Genomic DNA, 18,636 nt, shown 5'->3' with positions numbered 1-18,636 from the left:
AGTGCTGGTATCTATTTATCATCGAATAGGGTTCACCTGAGGTTTAGGGTAAGTGTTTATGCTTAACTCCCAACTGTCTCAATTGGAGGGACTCTCCCTCTTTTGGGACTAGTCCCTTGTTCTTCCTCAGTTGTTCCTCATTTTAGTTTGTTGTGTAGACCTAGATACTTGGGCCTAGCGACAAATTGCTAGGTCACAGCACTATCGCAGGTTAGAGGATGGGGCATCACTGATCCTTGTGAGCTCTGACAGAAGCCGACACTGAGTATTTTGATCGGGTTTGTAACAGGGAAAAAATATATATAGTGTAGCGCTGTGTGTGTAAATGGTAAAGGGTATAAAAACAGTGGGTTAGGCTCGAGCCATCTCTTAATGGCCAGCAAATAGACAGAAAATACTTCAAAATTAAATAAAAGTGACTCAATACAATCAAAAGTGCACTATATGTTATAAAATGACATGTAAATTATAATAATTACAACAAACCAGTGATTAATGGCGGTGGTGGTTTTTGATTTTTATCAGGAACACATTTTCTAATATTTATGGACTCTTTTGGCTGAACTTTTATCTATATATAATTTGTTCTTGTTCACAATTAATCACTGGTTTGTTGTAATTATTATAATTTACATGTCATTTTATAACATATAGTGCACTTTTGATTGTATTGAGTCATTTTTATTTAATTTTGAAGTATTTTCTGTTTATTTGCTGGCCATTAAGAGATGGCTCGAGCCTAACCCACTGTTTTTATACCCTTTACCATTTACACACACAGCGCTACACTATATATATTTTTTGTTAATTTACTTCTACCTGTGTCTTAGAGGTGTGTTAGCTGCTTATTGTGTAACCATCTTTATAACACCATTGGAGCAGCGCTGTACTTATTCCCTATCGATTCCAATTGTAACAGGGAAAGGATTAGCAGGGGAACATTGCAGAGGTTGGGCTTTACACAGACATAGCAGTTGCTTACCTTGATATCCTCTTTCTGAAAATGCTAGTTATGCTAATCTAATGGTTTAAATTCTTTATTTTAGTATTATTTTATATACAGAAAGAAGTGCAAACACCTTCAAATATCAAATCTTAATAAAAGGATCAGACTGGTTGTTAACTAATGATTACAATACTTTCTATGAGCTCTACCTGTATGTGAATGAGGCGTTGATATGTAAGAAACTAACGCCATAAATTTCTGTTTCAAAATTTTTTATTAGTATTTAAAAGGAAGTAGGTACAAAATACAAAGCCAAGTAGTCTATGGCAAAACAATTTTGAACATAATACAAGAGGGTAACCAAAATAACATCTGGCACAATATATACAGTAAAGCCATGAATTTAAATGTCAAGTGCATGTCTAGCTAAAACCTTTTTCCTTATTTTTTAGGACCCTTGTCAGGCTTTTAATGCTATCCAGGGTTCTGTTAGAGAGATTTGCCTTCACTGCTGACAATGTTTTATCAGACAAGAAGTGATGAAATCTTTTTAATAACAGCACAGATGGAAAAACAAAATTCTGTAGTACAGTAGGGGAAGGCTAGGATCACTGTCTGATTTTTATTCTATTGTATTTATGTTTTAAAATGATGATTTTCCTATCTTCCTTTATAATGAAACCATTGACAGCAGGACAGGAAACGAGGGTAATTCTCTCTAACACAGTCCAGATAGTAGTAAAACCCTGGCAGGAGTTCTAATACTTCACTACTGTTTTCAAACCTAGAGAAAAGATTGTTTGTTTTGACTGTTTGCCCAAATGCCTGGCACCCAAACATACAGATTTTCAGAAGCTGAAAAGAATGTACTACTTTTTACAAAAATCAAGTGCTCTTTTGTAAAGTAGCATCGAAAGCTTTTCCTGACATTCCCTATCTTTTCATCATAGAATCGTATGAGAGAGAGCTTGGCACTCTTCAAGCAAATAATGGCGCTTCCTTGGTTTAAAGAGACTCCAATTATCCTTTTCCTCAACAAGACTGACTTGCTGGCTGAGAAGATCTACATGTCTGATTTGGCTACATACTTCCCCAAATTCAAAGGTACATTTCAATGTCAGAATGACAGGGTATTGAAAGAAACCTGTGTTTGTTTAATATAAAAATGTAAGAAAAAAACAATAACATTCTACCGAATAGATCCTGTTAATAATAAATAGATGCATAAAATAGATATAATACTATCATTAATAACAACATCAGGGCAGCACAAATTTGGTAAGAAAGACGTGTGTCTTGAGGTTGATGATAACAAGCAGTGGTGTAATCTAAGATTATCTGATAAAGTTCTGTGGAAGGACTAACAAAACCACAGAATATTTACTGTGAAGAGTCAAGCAGAGTAGAAATAACTAAAAAAGGAAATAGGGCTGATTAGAAATGGTTGGTTTAGTCATGTAAATCTCCTATACAAAATCAGGAAGTTAAGCTGCACAAAAAGATATATTTTAAGAGAAAAGGTGAGATATTCATAATTTTCCAAGCATATCTAAACCCAAGAACATAAATTGTATTTTGCAGCTTACCAGTCTTTAAAGTGTCACTAAAGGTAAAACTTTTTTACATTTTGGATAGAGTAGTGAAAGGATTATAACCCCGTCAGTTTTTTTTTCCATCTGTGTCCCATTGCGGAGATTTCCCTTCATTTCATGTCCTGTAGCCAAATCGGGAAGTAAGAGGATATCCCTCCAAAGTGCAGGAATCCCAGGGTGTCACAAGGGTTGCCAGAACTAGTGTCCCCATTGGACGATTTCTTCTCCATTCCTGTTCTGATGTCAATCCAAAATTTGTGACTTTCTTTTACTTTCGCTTTTGAAGATAGTGGTACACAGGGCAAAGAGAGAGGGGGAATCTCCCTAACAGGGGCACAGGCAGCATTAAAGTGTTACTAAACCCAGGACCCTGCATTCACTATATCTGGTCTCCCACAGTACACAGAACATGGAAATGCAATTATTTTGGAAATATAAACTGCTAGATACCTTTTCCCATCAGCAGTATATAGCAGTCTTGTGATTTTCTATCAGTTCCTGGTAAAGCTTGCAGGAGGAGTTTTCATACTGCACTGAGCTGTCCTATCAGGATCCAGGACCCCTGACCCTCTGTCTGGACAGTGCTGATTGGCTCTGTGCTGATCACATGCACTCTCCCAAGAAAAAACTCACTAGCAATACACACCAAACTGAGCGTGTGCAGCCTGACTCCAAAGGCTCTGTAATATCCAGACATGTTCTGGAGTCAGCAGAAGAGAAGGAGGATCTGTGCATACAAGATCAAGCAGCCTTTTTACACAATGCAGAGGATTAAGCCCTTAGGTTCCACAGTGAGTATAATAAGCATGCTTTACTGCATATACAGATTGATTTTACTGTTGTGGGTTTAGTAATACTTTAACAGCTGACAATAGTTCTAATCCCGCCTCACTCTAAAGCTAAGAACAAAAATTGCCTTTAGTGACACCTTAACCGCTTAAGGACCGCCCCCATGCATATACTGCGGTGGGGCGGCCCTTAAGCACAAAATCACGTACCTGTACGTGAATTCTTCTTCCTGGTCTGGGTGCATGCACACCCCACCGGAGGCTCGCTCCCGCTGTGACTGGACACAGCGGGAGCCAATCAGCGGTTCCAGTGGATCCAACGTCCGCTGGGATCCTGGCATTATTTCGCAGAGAGTCAGACTGTCATTCTGCCAGAGGGGAAAATGGAGATCTTGTGTTTCTGCTAAGCAGAAACACAGATCTCTTTTTTCCTTTAGTCAAAGCACATCCCCCACAGTTAGAAAGCACCCCCTTGTGACACATTCAACCCTTTGATTGCCCCTGATGTTAACCCCTTCCTGCCCGTGTCATTAGTACAGTAACAGTGCATTTTTTTTAGCACTGATCACTGTATTGGTGTCACTGGTCCCCAAAAAGTGTCACTTAGCGTCAAATTTATCTGCCGCAATGTCGCAGTCCCACTAAAAATCCCTGATTGCTGCCATTACTAGCAATAATTATATATAAAAAATAAAAAGTCCCTAAATCTATCCCATGGTTTGTAGACGCTATAACTTTTGCGCAAACCAATCACTATACGCTTATTGGGATTTTGTTTACCAAAAACATGTAGCAGAATACATATTGGCCTAAATTGATGAAAAAATTAGATTTTTTCACATTTTTTTATTTGATATGTTTTATAGTAGAAAGTAAAAAATATTGTTTCTTTTTTTGCAAAATTGACGTTCTTTTTTTGTTGATAGCGCAAACAATAATAATTCGTAGAGGTTATCAAATTCCACCAAAAGAAAGCTCTATTAGTGGTAAAAAAAAGGACATACATTTTATTTGGGTACAGTGTCGCACAACTGCGCAATTGTCAGTTAAAGTAACGCAGTGCCCTATCACAAAAAATGGCCTGGTCAGGAATGGGGTAAAACCTTCCGGAGCTGAAGTGGTTAAACGTGGTGTCTGCATCAGCCTTTTCCATTGTTTTTACCTTTTTTTTCACTTGATGAACTTGCCAATAACACACTTCTTTTCCTAGGGTGACAACTATGTTGGTGTATCTATTTAGAATCAGCATTGTCACCATAGGCTGCTATCCTGGTTTGGGCTACAAGCATTATCCCATCTGACCAACTCCATAACCTAGGGGGATGCTTGTTCTGCCACCCCAGTCAAAGCATTGTGTCAAAGTATAATCTCAAACAAACCAAATTTTCAAGAGGGCCTCACAATAGCAGTACGTTTTCATGCATTGGGGTGCATTATGTCTATTTAGGTGGCCTATTTAAAAACAATATGCCGTAACACAGTAACACACCAACATTTTTTATCTGTTGTATTTTTTCCAATGTACTGTAATGCACACTGAATAGAAAATGAGAGTAAGATAAGCTCCATTAGTTTGTCAGTGGCAGCCATAGTAACTCCCAACATTGCTATCAATGACCACAATAACACCTTGGTGTCAGAAGCTGCAATATATTAAACAGTCCTTTCTCACACTTTTTAAATATTCAGGTGGAGTGGGTTTATCCAATTTCAAGGCATATCATACTACCAGTCTACTGCAGTGGATAATTGGTTGGAATTGCAACTCATCAGAAAAAGACTGGGTAAAATTAAAAAAAAGATATTATGGGTATCCTGATAGCTGTTCTCTATTAGACCCTCCGGGTCCACACTTTTACTACAACTAGAGATTTTATTTTACTCAATACCCTTGATTTCTTCAGTAGCTTAGAATTTAATTTTTTTCACTGACCTCTGCCTCTTGATTCCCTGGCTAATAATCCAGACTGTCACATACCTGGTGATGGAGCCTGACGTGGAGAGGAAGGCAATCTCTTACACCCCTGGCTCGGTACCCTTGATAAGGTAACAGGAGGTACAAGAGCCTGGAGTGGTATGAGTGCCTGGCAGTTCTGATGATGGCGGTTCCAGATAAGAGGTTTGTGCGCACTTGGGTGCAGGCTGGATTGTAACGCATTACAGCAGGCGCAGTAGGCTAAAAGACAGTCAGCAGGCACTTGGTGGCTGGTTGGTCACAGGTAGCAAGAACTTGGCAGGCTGGCAGGTGGCAGACAGCAGGTACTTGGCATACTGCAGGAGTAGGGATGGCCTCCACAGGCTAGACACAGAGCAGAGTCAGGCAAGCCAGATCAGTAACTAGCAGGTACGTCAGGTACAGAGCAGCAGGTGGAAAAATAGTCAGGTTCAGGCTTGAGTTGGAAACGGTAAGCAGATAGGCAGAAAAATCAGGCAGGGACCTGGCCAAGGAGCAAGGCAGGGGCGGTTCAGGCAGAGTTCAAGCATGGTCGGACGGAAAGCAGAACGACAACAGGAAATCAAGCACAACAACAAGTAAGAGGTAGCAGAACGTTGTAGACCATAAGACAAGGTCCTAGTGCAGCAGAGGTGTTTGAATAGCCCACTTGGCACCAATCTAGTGGCTGGCGTGCATGTAGGCATGCACACGCATTTGCACATATGCATTTGCATGGGTGCGGCTCTGGCTAACAGGAATTTGCTGTTTGCGCATAAATATGTGCCTATGCACATTTGGTCTTTCCTGACAATAGGTCTGGCTATTAGGAATTCTCAGTCTGCGCATAATTATGCGCCTGGGTATATTTTGTCTTTGCTTACACAGACTTTCCACCTGGTAGCCATATTCAGCGCCATCCTTCTGAACCCTCCCCTGGACCTTGATTAGTAAAGGATTTCATAGACATGGGAACACCTCACAACATCAGAATTTAATTTACCCAACCTAAAAAGAGAAATTCTTTCTGGGCCTACCTCCAAAATAGAGATTATTAAACAACAGAAGGAAAGGTCAATTTTCCTAACATCTAAGCCCCATAATCAGAACTCTAAACCAGATGACTATCTTTATTTCAAAACACTTAGAGAAAAATTACCCTAAGACCACCAGATAATGATGACCACATTGATAACCACATTCTGAATGTTGCACACAAATCCTCACCTCCATTTGACACCTCGATTTAAGAGTAAGCCCACAAGCCTTTATTAAGATGGTATAAAACACCCCAGAAGCTTCATAACAATTTTCCATCTACAATCTTACAACAAATGTTCGCAAAACTGTGGTAAAACAGGTTCTTTCCTCACATAACCCCTATTTTCAAGTTAGATTTATACCCTTACCTCCAAGATTGCATGTCAAGCCCCACCCATAGACCCAAACTTATATTTACTACACAACTTCACCCAGTGTAATGCCGTGTACACCGTCGAAAGTACGTCAAAAAGTCCTTCGGAGTTCAGTCTGTCGAAAGCCTGCTCGTGTGTCACCGGCATAAGAAGCATCAGTACTGTTAGCACCATTCTCTACCCAAGCATCTTTCATTCTTTCCTATGAAAAAACGACTTTAATAAACCATTTTCAGCATGGAATAGGAGAAAATTTTCTTTTTGAAAAAAACAAAAATAAACAAACAATAAATGACTACTAGTTTGTTCTCATTTTAGCTTTAATGTTGTGTTCCAATTACTGACTTATTGAAAAAGTGTTTTTACACAGCAAAAATTGAAGTCTGTTTTACAGAAAAAATATGTTGATAATTGTAGCAATCGATGATTTTGATTGTTTCTAAGACAAAAAAAATGAGACAGCTGGTTTCACAACAAATGCTGAATAGAACAGAAATTGTAAAATCTATGTTTGAGTATTTTGTGCCATTGGAAATCATACTGTGGGCTTTTAACCGCTTCAGCCCCGGAAGGATTTGCCCCCTTCCTGACCAGAGCACTTTTTACAATTTGGCACTGCGCTGCTTTAACTAGTAATTGCACGGTTATGCAATGCTGTACCAAAACAAAATTTGCATCCTTTTTTTCCCCACAAATAGAGCTTTCTTTTGGTGGTATTTGATCACCTCTGCGGTTTTTATTTTTTGCGATACAAACGAAAAAAAGACCGAAATTTTTGAAAAAAAAAAATGATGTTTTCTAATTTTGTTATAAAAAAAATACAATAAACTCAATTTTAGTCATACATTTAGGCCGAAATGCATTCAGCCACATGTCTCGGGTTAAAAAAATTAAATAAGCGTATATTTATTGGTTTGCGCAAAAGTTATAGCGTCTACAACTAGGGTACATTTTCTTTAATTTCCACAACCTTTAGTTTATGATTGCCTATCTCATTACTTAGGTGCTATAATGGCAGGGCAGTACACCCCCCCCCCCCCCCAAATGACCCCATTTTGGAAAGTAGACACCCAAAGGAATTTGCTGAGAGGCATGTTGAGCACATTGAATATTTTATTTTTTTGTCACAAGCGATTGAAAAATGAAAAAAAAAAAATAATAATTTCACAAAGTTGTCACTGAAATGATATATTGCTTAAACATTCCATGGACATATGTGAAATTACACCCCAAAATACATTCTGCTGTTTCTCCTGAGTACAGGGATAACACATGTGTGAGACTTTTTGGGAGCCTAGCCGCGTACAGGACCCCAAAAACCAAGCACCGCCTTCAGGCTTTCTAAGGGCGTAAAACTGTGATTTCACTCCTCACTACCTATCACAATTTCAGAGGCCATGATATGCCAAGATAGCACAAAACCAAGATAACGGCAACAGGAAATCAAACACAAGAACAAGTAGCAGGTGGCAGAACATTGTAGACCATAAGACAAGGTCCTAGTGCAGCAGAGGTGTTTGAATAGCCCACTTGGCGCCAATCTAGTGGCTGGCGTGCATGCAGGCATGCACACGCATTTGCACATATGCATTTGCATGGGTGCGGCTCTGGCTAGCAGGAATTTGCTGTTCGCGCATAAATATGTGCCTATGAACATTTGGTCTTTCCTGACAATAGGTCTGGCTATTAGGAATTCTCAGTCTGCGCATAATTATGCGCCTGGGTATATTTTGTCTTTGCTGACACAGACTTTCCACCTGGTAACCATATTCAGTGCCATCCTTCTGAACCCTCCCCTAGACCTTGATTAGTAAAGGATTTCATAGACATGGGAATACCTCACAAAATCAGAATTTATTTTACCCAACCTAGAAAGAGAAATTCTTTCTGGGCCTACCTCCAAAATAGAGATTATTAAACAACAGAAGGAAATGTCAATTTTCCTAACATCTATGCCCCATAAACAGAACTCTAAACCAGGTGACAATCTTTATTTTAAAGCACTTAGAGAAAAATTACCCTAAGACCACCAGATAACGATGACCACATTGATAACCACATTCTGAATGTTGCACACAAATCTTCACCTCCATTTGACACCTCGATTTAAGAGCCAGCCCACAAGCCTTTATTAAGGTGGTATAAAACACCCCAGAAGCTTCATAACAATTTTCCATCTACAACCTTACAACAAATGTTGGCAAAACTGTGGTGGAACAGGTTCCTTCCTCACATAACCCCTATTTTCAAGTTAGATTTATACCCTTACCTCCAAGATTGCATGTCAAGCCCCACCCATAGACCCAAGCTTATATTTACTACACAACTTCACCCAGTGTAATGCCCTGTACACACGAGCGGACTTTTGGACAGCAAAAGTCCGACAAAATGAATCCACCAGACAATTCGATTGTGTGTGGGCTTCATCAAACCTTTGCTGTTGAAAAATCAGACATACTTTAGAAATAGAACATGTTTCAAATCTTTCCGACGGACTCAAGTCCTGTCGAAAAATCCGTTCGTCTGTATGCTAGTCCGATGGACAAAAAGAGACACAAGGGCAGCTATTGGCTACTGGCTATGAACTTCCTTATTCTAGTCCGGTCGTACGTCATCACGTTCTAATCCGTCAGACTTTGGTGTGATCGTGTGTAGGCAAGTCCGTTTTGGCGGAACTCCATCGAAGGTACGTCGAAAAGTCCTTCAGGGTTCAGTTTGTCGAAAGCCTGCTCGTGTGTACACGGCATAAGAAGCATCAGTACTGTTAGCACCATTCTCCACCCAAGCATCTTTCATTCTTTCCTATGAAAAAACGACTTTAATAAACCATTTTCAGCATGGAATAGGAGAAAATTTTCTTTTTGAAAAAAAACCAAACACAAACAAACAATAAATGACTACTAGTTTGTTTTCATTTTAGCTTTAATGTTGTGTTCCAATTACTGACTTATTGAAAAAGTGTTTTTACACAGCAAAAATTGAAGTCTGTTTTATAGAAAAAATATGTTGATAATTGTAGCAATCGATGATTTTGATTGTTTCTAAGACAAAAAAAAAAAATGAGACAGCTGGTTTCACAGCAAATGCTGAATAGAACAGAAATTGTAAAATCTATGTTTGAGTATTTTGTGCCATTGGAAATCATACTGTGGGCTTTTAACCGCTTCAGCCCCGGAAGGATTTGCCCCCTTCCTGACCAGAGTACTTTTTACAATTTGGCACTGCGCTGCTTTAACTAGTAATTGCACGGTTATGCAATGCTGTACCAAAACAAAATTTACATCCTTTTTTTCCCCCAAATAGAGCTTTCTTTTGGTGGTATTTGATCACCTCTGCAGTTTTATTTTTTGATCTACAAACAAAAAAAAGACCAACATTTTTGGAAAAAAAAATGATATTTTCTAATTTTGTTATAAAAAAAATACAATAAACTCAATTTTAGTCATACATTTAGGCCGAAATGCATTCAGCCACATGTCTCGGGTTAAAAAAATTAAATAAGCGTATATTTATTGGTTTGCGCAAAAGTTATAGCATCTACAACTAGGGTACATTTTCTTTAATTTCCACAACCTTTAGTTTATGATTGCCTATCTCATTCCTTAGGTGCTATAATGGCAGGGCAGTACAACCCCCCCAAATGACCCCATTTTGGAAAGTAGACACCCAAAGGAATTTGCTGAGAGGCATGTTGAGCCCATTGAATATTTTATTTTTTTGTCACAAGCGATTGAAAAATGAAAAAAAAAATAAAATAAATAATTTCACAAAGTTGTCACTAAATGATATATTGCTCAAACATGCCATGAACATATGTGAAATTACACCCCAAAATACATTCTGCTGTTTTTTCCTGAGTACAGGGATAACACATGTGTGAGACTTTTTGGGAGCCTTACTGCGTACAGGACCCCGAAAACCAAGCACCGCCTTCAGGCTTTCTAAGGGCGTAAAACTGTGATTTCACTCCTCACTACCTATCACAATTTCGGAGGCCATGATATGCCAAGATAGCACAAAACCAAGATAACGGCAACAGGAAATCAAACACAAGAACAAGTAGCAGGTGGCAGAACATTGTAGACCATAAGACAAGGTCCTAGTGCAGCAGAGGTGTTTGAATAGCCCACTTGGCGCCAATCTTGTGGCTGGCGTGCATGTAGGCATGCACACACATTTGCACATATGCATTTGCATGAGTGCGGCTCTGGCTAACAGGAATTTGCTGTTCACGCATAAATATGTGCCTATTAACATTTGGTCTTTCCTGACAATAGGTCTAGCTATTAGGAATTCTCAGTCTGCGCATAATTATGCGCCTGGGTATATTTTGTCTTTGCTGACACAGACTTTCCACCTGGTAACCATATTCAGTGCCATCCTTCTGAACCCTCCCCTAGACCTTGATTAGTAAAGGATTTCATAGACATGGGAACACCTCACAAAATTAGAATTTAATTTACCCAACCTAGAAAGAGAAATTCTTTCTGGGCCTACCTCCAAAATAGAGATTATTAAACAACAGAAATAAGTGTCAATTTTCCTAACATCTATGCCCCATAAACAGAACTCTAAACCAGGTGACTATCTTTATTTCAAAGCACTTAGAGAAAAATTACCCTAAGACCACCAGATAACGATGACCACATTGATAACCACATTCTGAATGTTGCACACAAATTCTCACCTCCATTTGACACCTCCATTCAAGAGTCAGCCCACAAGCCTTTATTAAGGTGGTAATAAACACCCCAGAAGCTTCATAACAATTTTCCATCTACAACCTTACAACAAATGTTGGCAAAATGTGTTGGAACAGGTTCCTTCCTCACATAACCCCTATTTTCAAGTTAGATTTATACCCTTACCTCCAAGATTGCATTTCAAGCCCCACCCATAGGCTCAAGCTTATATTTACTACACAACTTCACCCAGTGTAAGAAGCATCAGTACTGTTAGCACCATTCTCCACCCAAGCATCTTTCATTCTTTCCTATGAAAAAAACTACTTTAATAAACCATTTTCAGCATGGAATAGGAGAAAATTTTCTTTACTAATAAAACAAAAATAAACAATAAATGACAACTAGTTTGTTCTCATTTTAGCTTTAATGTTGTGTTCCAATTACTGATTCATTGAAAAAGTGTTTTTACGCAGCAAAAATTGAAGTCTGTTTTACAGAAAAAATATGTTAATAATTGTAGCAATCAATGATTTTGATTATTTCTAAGACAAAAAAAAAATGAGACAGCTGGTTTCACAACAAATACAGAATAAAACAGAAATGATAAAATCTATGTTTGAGTATTTTGTGCCATTGAAAATCATACTGTGGGCTTTTAACCACTTCAGCCCCGGAAGGATTTGCCCCCATCCTATACAGAACACAATTTGGCACTGCGCTGCTTTAACTGCTAATTGCGCGGTCATGCAATGCTGTATCAAAACAAAATTTGCATTCTTTTTTTCCCACAAATAGAACTTTCTTTTGGTGGTATTTGATCAGCTCTGCAGTTTTTCTTTTTTGCGCTATAAACGAAAAAATCTGACAATTTTTTAAAAAAATGTTATTTTGTACATTTTGTTATAAAAAAATACAATAAACTCAATGTTAGTCATATAAAATTAAATAAACTGCGCTAAAACAAAGGTTATATGTGTTGGAGTGAGTTAATAGTGTGACCTAACACCAACAAAAATATAAAAAACGAATCCAGTAAATAAAAGTCCAAATTCCCAAAGTAGTAGGTATTCAGTATAAATGTGGATGCTGTTCCAAATGAGCTATGATTGCTCTTACCAGAACTCCAAAGATATAAGCAGATGGCAAAAAACCCTTGCCAGGGCCTCTGAGGTATTGGACCAATCAGCACCGTCCGTGGTCAGATCAAAATCCCCTCAATGAATGCAGGAGAGAAGCAAACACAAGAAAAACTGGCCATAGTGTAGTATGTTAAATGCGACTCACGGTGATAAACAGGTTCTTAGTAGGTTAGGAGCTGACATAGAGCACCTCGATACGTCCTCATTAACCCGAAGTTCACATCGTCAGTAAACCACCCAGAATATAAAAAATAAACTCTCCATGGTGAAGTACGTTTAAAAACGAATTTAATAAATAAAATATTGCACTTACAAAGTAAAAGCACTTATATCGCATAGGTATATGTCGCCGGCCGGCATACAAGCATGGAAGCGAAGCTCGTCCTACTTCCTGGTCTCGTGGTAGCGTCGCTGCGTGCGTACCCATTTTTGCGCTATAAACGAAAAAATCTGACAATTTTTTTAAAAAATGTTATTTTGTACATTTTGTTATAAAAAAATACAATAAACTCAATGTTAGTCATACATTTAGGCCGAAATGCATTCAGCCACATGTCTCGGGTAAAAAAAAATTCAATAAGTGTATATTTATTGGTTTGTGCAAAATTTATAGTGTCTACAAACTAGGGTACATTTTCTGGAATTTACGCAACTTTTATGCTCTGTACACACGACCGGTTTTCCCATTGGAATAAACTCTGAAGGTTTTCCGACGGAATTCCGCTCAAGCTGTCTGGCATACACACGGTCACACCAATTTTCAACCGTCCAGAACGTGGTGACGTACAACATGTACGACGAGACTATTTTGGAAAGTAGACAGTCCAGTGAATTTGCTGAGAAGCATGTTGAGTGCATTGAATATTTTATTCTTTGTCACAAGTGATTCAAAGATGACAAAAAAATAAATAAATAATAATTTCACAAAGTTGTCACTGATATGATATATTGCTCAAACATGCCATGGACAAATGTGAAATTACACCCCAAAATACATTCTGCTGCTTCTCGTAAATACAGGGATTCACATGTGTTAGACTTTTTTTCGGAGCCTAACCACATACAGGACCCCGAAACCAAGCACCGCCTTCAGACTTTCTAAGGGCGTAAAATGGCGATTTCACTCCTCACTACCTATCACAGTTTCGGTGGCCATGATATGCCAAGATAGTACAACCGCCCCAAATTACCCCATTTTGGAAAGTAGACACTCCAAGCTATTTGCTGAGAGGCATGTTGAGTCCATAGAATATTTTATATTTTGCCACAAGTTTCGGTAAATTTAAAAATTGTTTTTTCACAAAGTTGTCACTAAATGATATATTGCTCAAACATGCCATGGACAAATGTGAAATTACACCCCAAAATACATTCTGCTGCTTCTCGTAAATACAGGGATTCACATGTGTTAGACTTTTTTGGGGAGCCTATCCGCGTACAGGACCCCAAAAACCAAGCACCGCCTTCAGGCTTTCTAAGGGTGTAAAACGGTGATTTCACAACTCACTACCTATCACGGTTTTGGAGGCCATGATTTGCCAAGATAGCACAACCCCCCCAAGAGACCCCATTTTGGAAAGTAGATGCCCCAAGCTACTTGCTGAGAGGCATGTTGAGTATTTTGCAGATCTCACTTTTGTCACAAAGTTTTGAAAATTTAAAAAAAAAAAAAAAAATTGCCTTTTTTTTCTTCATTTTCAAAAACAAATGAGAGCTGCAAAATACTCACACTAGCAAATACCTTGGGGTGTCTACTTTCCAAAATGGGGTCATTTGGGGGGTTTTGTGCTATTTTGATATTTCAGGGCCTCTGAAACTGTAATAGGTAGTGAGGAGCAAAATCACCATTTTGCGCCCTTAGAAATTCTGAAGGCAGTGATTGGTTTTCGGGGTCCTGTACGTGGCTAGGCTCCCAAAAAATCCCACACATGTGGTATTCCGTACTCAGGAGAAGCAATGTATTTTGGGGTGGTAATGACAACTTTGTGTAAAAAAAAAAAAAAAAAAAATTTTTCCGAAACTTGTGGCAAAATATAAAATATTCCATGGACTCAACATGCCTCTCGGCAAATAGCTTAGGGTGTCTACTTTCCAAAATGGGTTCATTTGGGGGGGGGGTTGAACTGTCCTGGTATTTTATGCACAACTTTAGAAGCTTATGTCACACATCACCCACTCTTCTAACCCCTTGAAGACAAAGCCCTTTCTGACACTTTTGGTTTACATGAAAAAAAATGGAAAATTTATTATCAAATACTTAATGTAATTTTCCATTCCTGATGGACTCCATGGCAGACTACGTGTGGGTTGACCCCGCCTCCTCTCCAATGCTATAGGACCCCATACCCATAAAAGAAATCTCACCTTTCAGGACTGCGTTCCGTAACTAGCTGACTCTTAGACCCATTTTCTCTCTTTTTTTGGGTGGGAACTCCGTCTGCCATGGAGTCCATCTGGAAAGGAAAATTATGGTAAGTATTTGATAATAAATTTTCCATTTTCCTGACAGGCTCCATGGCAGACTACGTGTGGGAAATAACTAGCCAAGCCACACGGGAAGGTATGCTGAACCAAAAAGAGTTTTATTTTGCCCCATCAACTGACAGGATTCTTAAACCCAAGTTCTCAGAGGAAAGAGAAGCAGTTTCAATGCAAAGAATGTGACATAAAAAGGTATTAATTGAGGCCCACTAGGCCGCTTTGCAGATGACATCAGGAGCCACGTGTCGAACTGCTGCCCATGAGGCTGCTATGCCCCTGGTAGAATGTGCTGTCACCGACTCTGGAGGAGCCAAGCCCTTAGCTCTGTAAGCCTGCTGAATGTATTGGATGATCCAGTCCACAACTGTTCTGGATGAAGCTCGCTTCCCTCTGTTAATGCCAGAGTGCAAGACGAACAGGTGATCAGAACGTCTGAAAGAAGAGGTAACTTGTAGGTATTCCTTCAGTATTTTGCCTACATCCAGAGGATGCATCTCGGAAGACTCTGGGGACCTGAATGTAGGTAGGACGATTTCTTGGTTTTCATGAAACACAGAGGTGACCTCCGGGTTTGAGCCAAGCATAGGAATGAGTACCACTTGGTCCGGTAGGAAAGTCAGAAACGGCTCTTAACAGCCCAGAGAACCAATCTTGGAAACCGTATTGGCTGAAGTAATAGCAACTAGGAGAGCAACTTTGCAGAACATTCTTTGATAGAGAGTGGAGTGAGTCCCATGGAACTGGGACCAGTCAGTGAATCAAGAATAAGAGGAAGATCCTATTTGGGGAATTTCAGTTTTCCTTGGGGCCTTGTTGCCCCACAGAAGTACTGCTGGAATATCGGTGAACGGCCCATGACGTTTCGGAAAAGGCTGACAGAGTCGAGACTTGAACCCTGATGGAGCTGATGGATAGAGACAGATCTATGCCAGACTGAAGGAAGCTGAGGATATCCTGGATACCAGGGCCTCTACATGACCTGCCAGCAGAGGAAGAGAATTCAACGAATTTGGCCCATATTTTCTTCCAGACTTTATTTGAGCTTGACTTTCTTGGGCTTGTGAGAGCAGAAATTACTCCTGAAACACACCTGAGAGATTCCAGCCTTTCCCTCTCAAGAAACAGACCATCAGTCTCAGTACTGCCGGACAAGGGTGTAGAACTGTCCCCTGAGAAAGAAGGACCGGCCTGAGGTAAAGAGGCATCGGATCCTGGAAGCTCAGCTTGATTAGGTAGGGAAACCATGGCCTATTCGGCCAGCAAGGCGCTATCTACACCACCTCGACTGCTTCCGTTTGGAGTCTTCTGCAAGAACTTGAGGATGATTGGAAGCAGGGAAAAGGCATATGCCCTGTTGAAGTTCCACTAGTCTGTCGGGGTATCTACTCCGAAGGCCTGGCTGCAACGGCCCGATTGTAATACTTCCTGACTTTGAAGTTGCAGGGGAATGCAAATAGGTCTACTTCGGGATCGACTCCCAGAGACAGGATTCACTCGAATGTTTGTGCATGATGGGACAATTTGTTGTTTTCAAACTGTTTGTGGGACAGGAAGTCTACTTGGACGTTTTGAGTCCCGGGGATAAAGACTGACGAAATATTGGCTAAATTTCTCTGAGCCCCAGACATAATGCGCTCGATACTTCTTCTTGCCCCCAATCTTCATGTAGAAAACCGCTGTGGCGTTGACCATCCTTACTAACACTGATTCCCCTTTCAGGAGGTGAGTGAAGGACTGAAGGGCACACCAGGTTGCCTGAAGTTCCAGGACTTTCGAGCCCGGGTTGTGAAGACGGGCATCCGATTTGCCTTGTGCAAATTCTGACCTGCAGTGGGCCCGCCCAACCAGCACCGCTGGTATCGGACGTGACTGTAACCCACGGAACAGGGGCAATGGAGTGGCAGGTGAGCAGATTTCTGCGCTGAAGCCACCAAAAGAGGCTGTTCCTCATTGACGGTGTTATGCTCCACTGCTGAAGAAGTCCTGTTTGAAAGGGGGCCAAGCCTCCACAGTGCCCACTTGACCATGGGGGTCGTAGAGACCATTGTGCCGACAATTTTCAGGCATTGCGAAGCCCTCAGGCATGAGAGGCCAAAGCCTGTGAAATTCTCGAATGAACGGAATCTTCTCCACTGAGAGGGAGATGGTGCTTTCCACCGTATTGAGCTGGGCCCCTAAATAAACCAGGCACTGGACTGGTTCTAGATGGCTCATTTCCAGGTTTAGGAGCCACCTAGATTCGATTAGTGTAGAGGCAACCTATTTTCTGTGGACTAGTAACTGCCCCTTGTCTTGGGACAACAGGAGATCATTGATGTAATGGTACAGGCTACCCCTCGTGCTCTGATAAGGGCCACCACGGCCAAGAGGACCTTCGAGAAAAACGCAAAGTGAGGTTGTCAGCCCGAAGGGAAGGCAGGTGAACTGTAGGTGTTCTTGCCTGACCAGAAACCGGAGGTACTTGCGGAATTCCTCTGCCACTTGTACATGAAAGTAAGCATCTCTTGAATTGATTGAGATTAACCAATCGCCTGATTGCATGGTTTGTTGGATGGTAGACAGGGTCTCCATTTTGAACTTTTCGTATTTTATGAACTTGTTTAGGAAAGATAAATCCATCACTGGCACTATGAACCTTTTTCTTCTGTACCAAGAAGAGGGGAAAACATGCCCAGGAATTCTTCGTTATTCGGGACAGGCACTACTGCTCCTTGTGCTTTCAACGAATCCACATTGGGTAGCAACACCTGCTTCTTTACTTCTGACCCTGACAGCAGGCCAGGAATTGAACTGCAGGGAAGGATACTTGGTGAAGGACCACGTGTGGCCTGTAGAGACTGTCTTGATGGTCCAGTAGTCTGAGATTGAGACTACCCAGACATGCCTGGGCGGGCCCAATCTCAAGAGGACAAGCCCAAAACCACTCGCCTGCCCATGGCTGGGCCCTGGGTTGCACCGTATAGCTGACATCAGTAACAGACAACAGACTACCCAGACATGCCTGGGCGGGCCCAATCTCAAGAGGACTTAGCCAGCTCACGACCACCGGGCACCTGTCTTTTGGCGGACCACTGGAAGGGTGCCTGCCCTCTGCCCCAGTTTCTCCTTAAATCCCATCCGGGCTTGTAGGAGCGTGCCTCTTTTGAATGCTCGGTACTGCGTCTTCGCTGGGGCCTCTTCTAACCGAACAGAACGCCTGTCCCCGGGCGGGAATCTGAACTGTGGAGCCCAGGCCAGATTTTCTGCAACTCCGCTGAGTGCGGAGTCGACCTTATTTGTCCAGGCCTCCATGGCCTTAGACATGGTCGCAAGGGCCGATGCTTCGTCCAGGCCTCCATGGCCTTAGACATGGTCGCAAGGGCCGATGCTGGCAATCTGGAGGTTTTTTCTTGTCTACTTTATTCCTCGTCAAAAAGTTCCTTCCCCAATTGCTTAGAGAACTTTTCTCCGTTTTGCTGGGGGAGTGGGAGCGACCCCCCCATTTATGGGCCTCCTTGACCACCTTGACCAGTGGGGAAATTTCTGACAAACTCATCTCCCTCTATCTCGCTGTGCAAGGAATCAGGGGAGGCATCATAGGGCTGGAATTGGCCGGGATTCACCAGGGCTTCGTCAGCCAGGGAGCCAGATATGGTGGTGGACTGGCTCCGCGTGTGG

The 18,636-nt window shown here is 41.0% G+C and overlaps 1 protein-coding gene across 1 annotated transcript in view; it reads left to right on the top strand.

The window, feature by feature from the left end:
• The window catches only part of GNA15 (G protein subunit alpha 15), a 177,336-nt gene that overhangs the window by 141,791 nt on the left and 16,909 nt on the right, over nucleotides 1-18,636 (top strand). Inside the window, exon 6 of the mRNA XM_073593802.1 lies at nucleotides 1,897-2,050. Within this exon, the coding sequence (XP_073449903.1) occupies nucleotides 1,897-2,050 (154 nt within the window). The remainder of the gene's footprint in view (nucleotides 1-1,896; nucleotides 2,051-18,636) is intronic.

This window comes from Aquarana catesbeiana, linkage group LG01 (assembly GCF_042186555.1).
Source record: "Aquarana catesbeiana isolate 2022-GZ linkage group LG01, ASM4218655v1, whole genome shotgun sequence".
Classification (NCBI taxonomy): Eukaryota; Metazoa; Chordata; class Amphibia; order Anura; family Ranidae; genus Aquarana; species Aquarana catesbeiana.
Note: the sequence above shows the minus strand (reverse complement) of the source record. Positions and strands in the feature narration are given on the sequence as shown.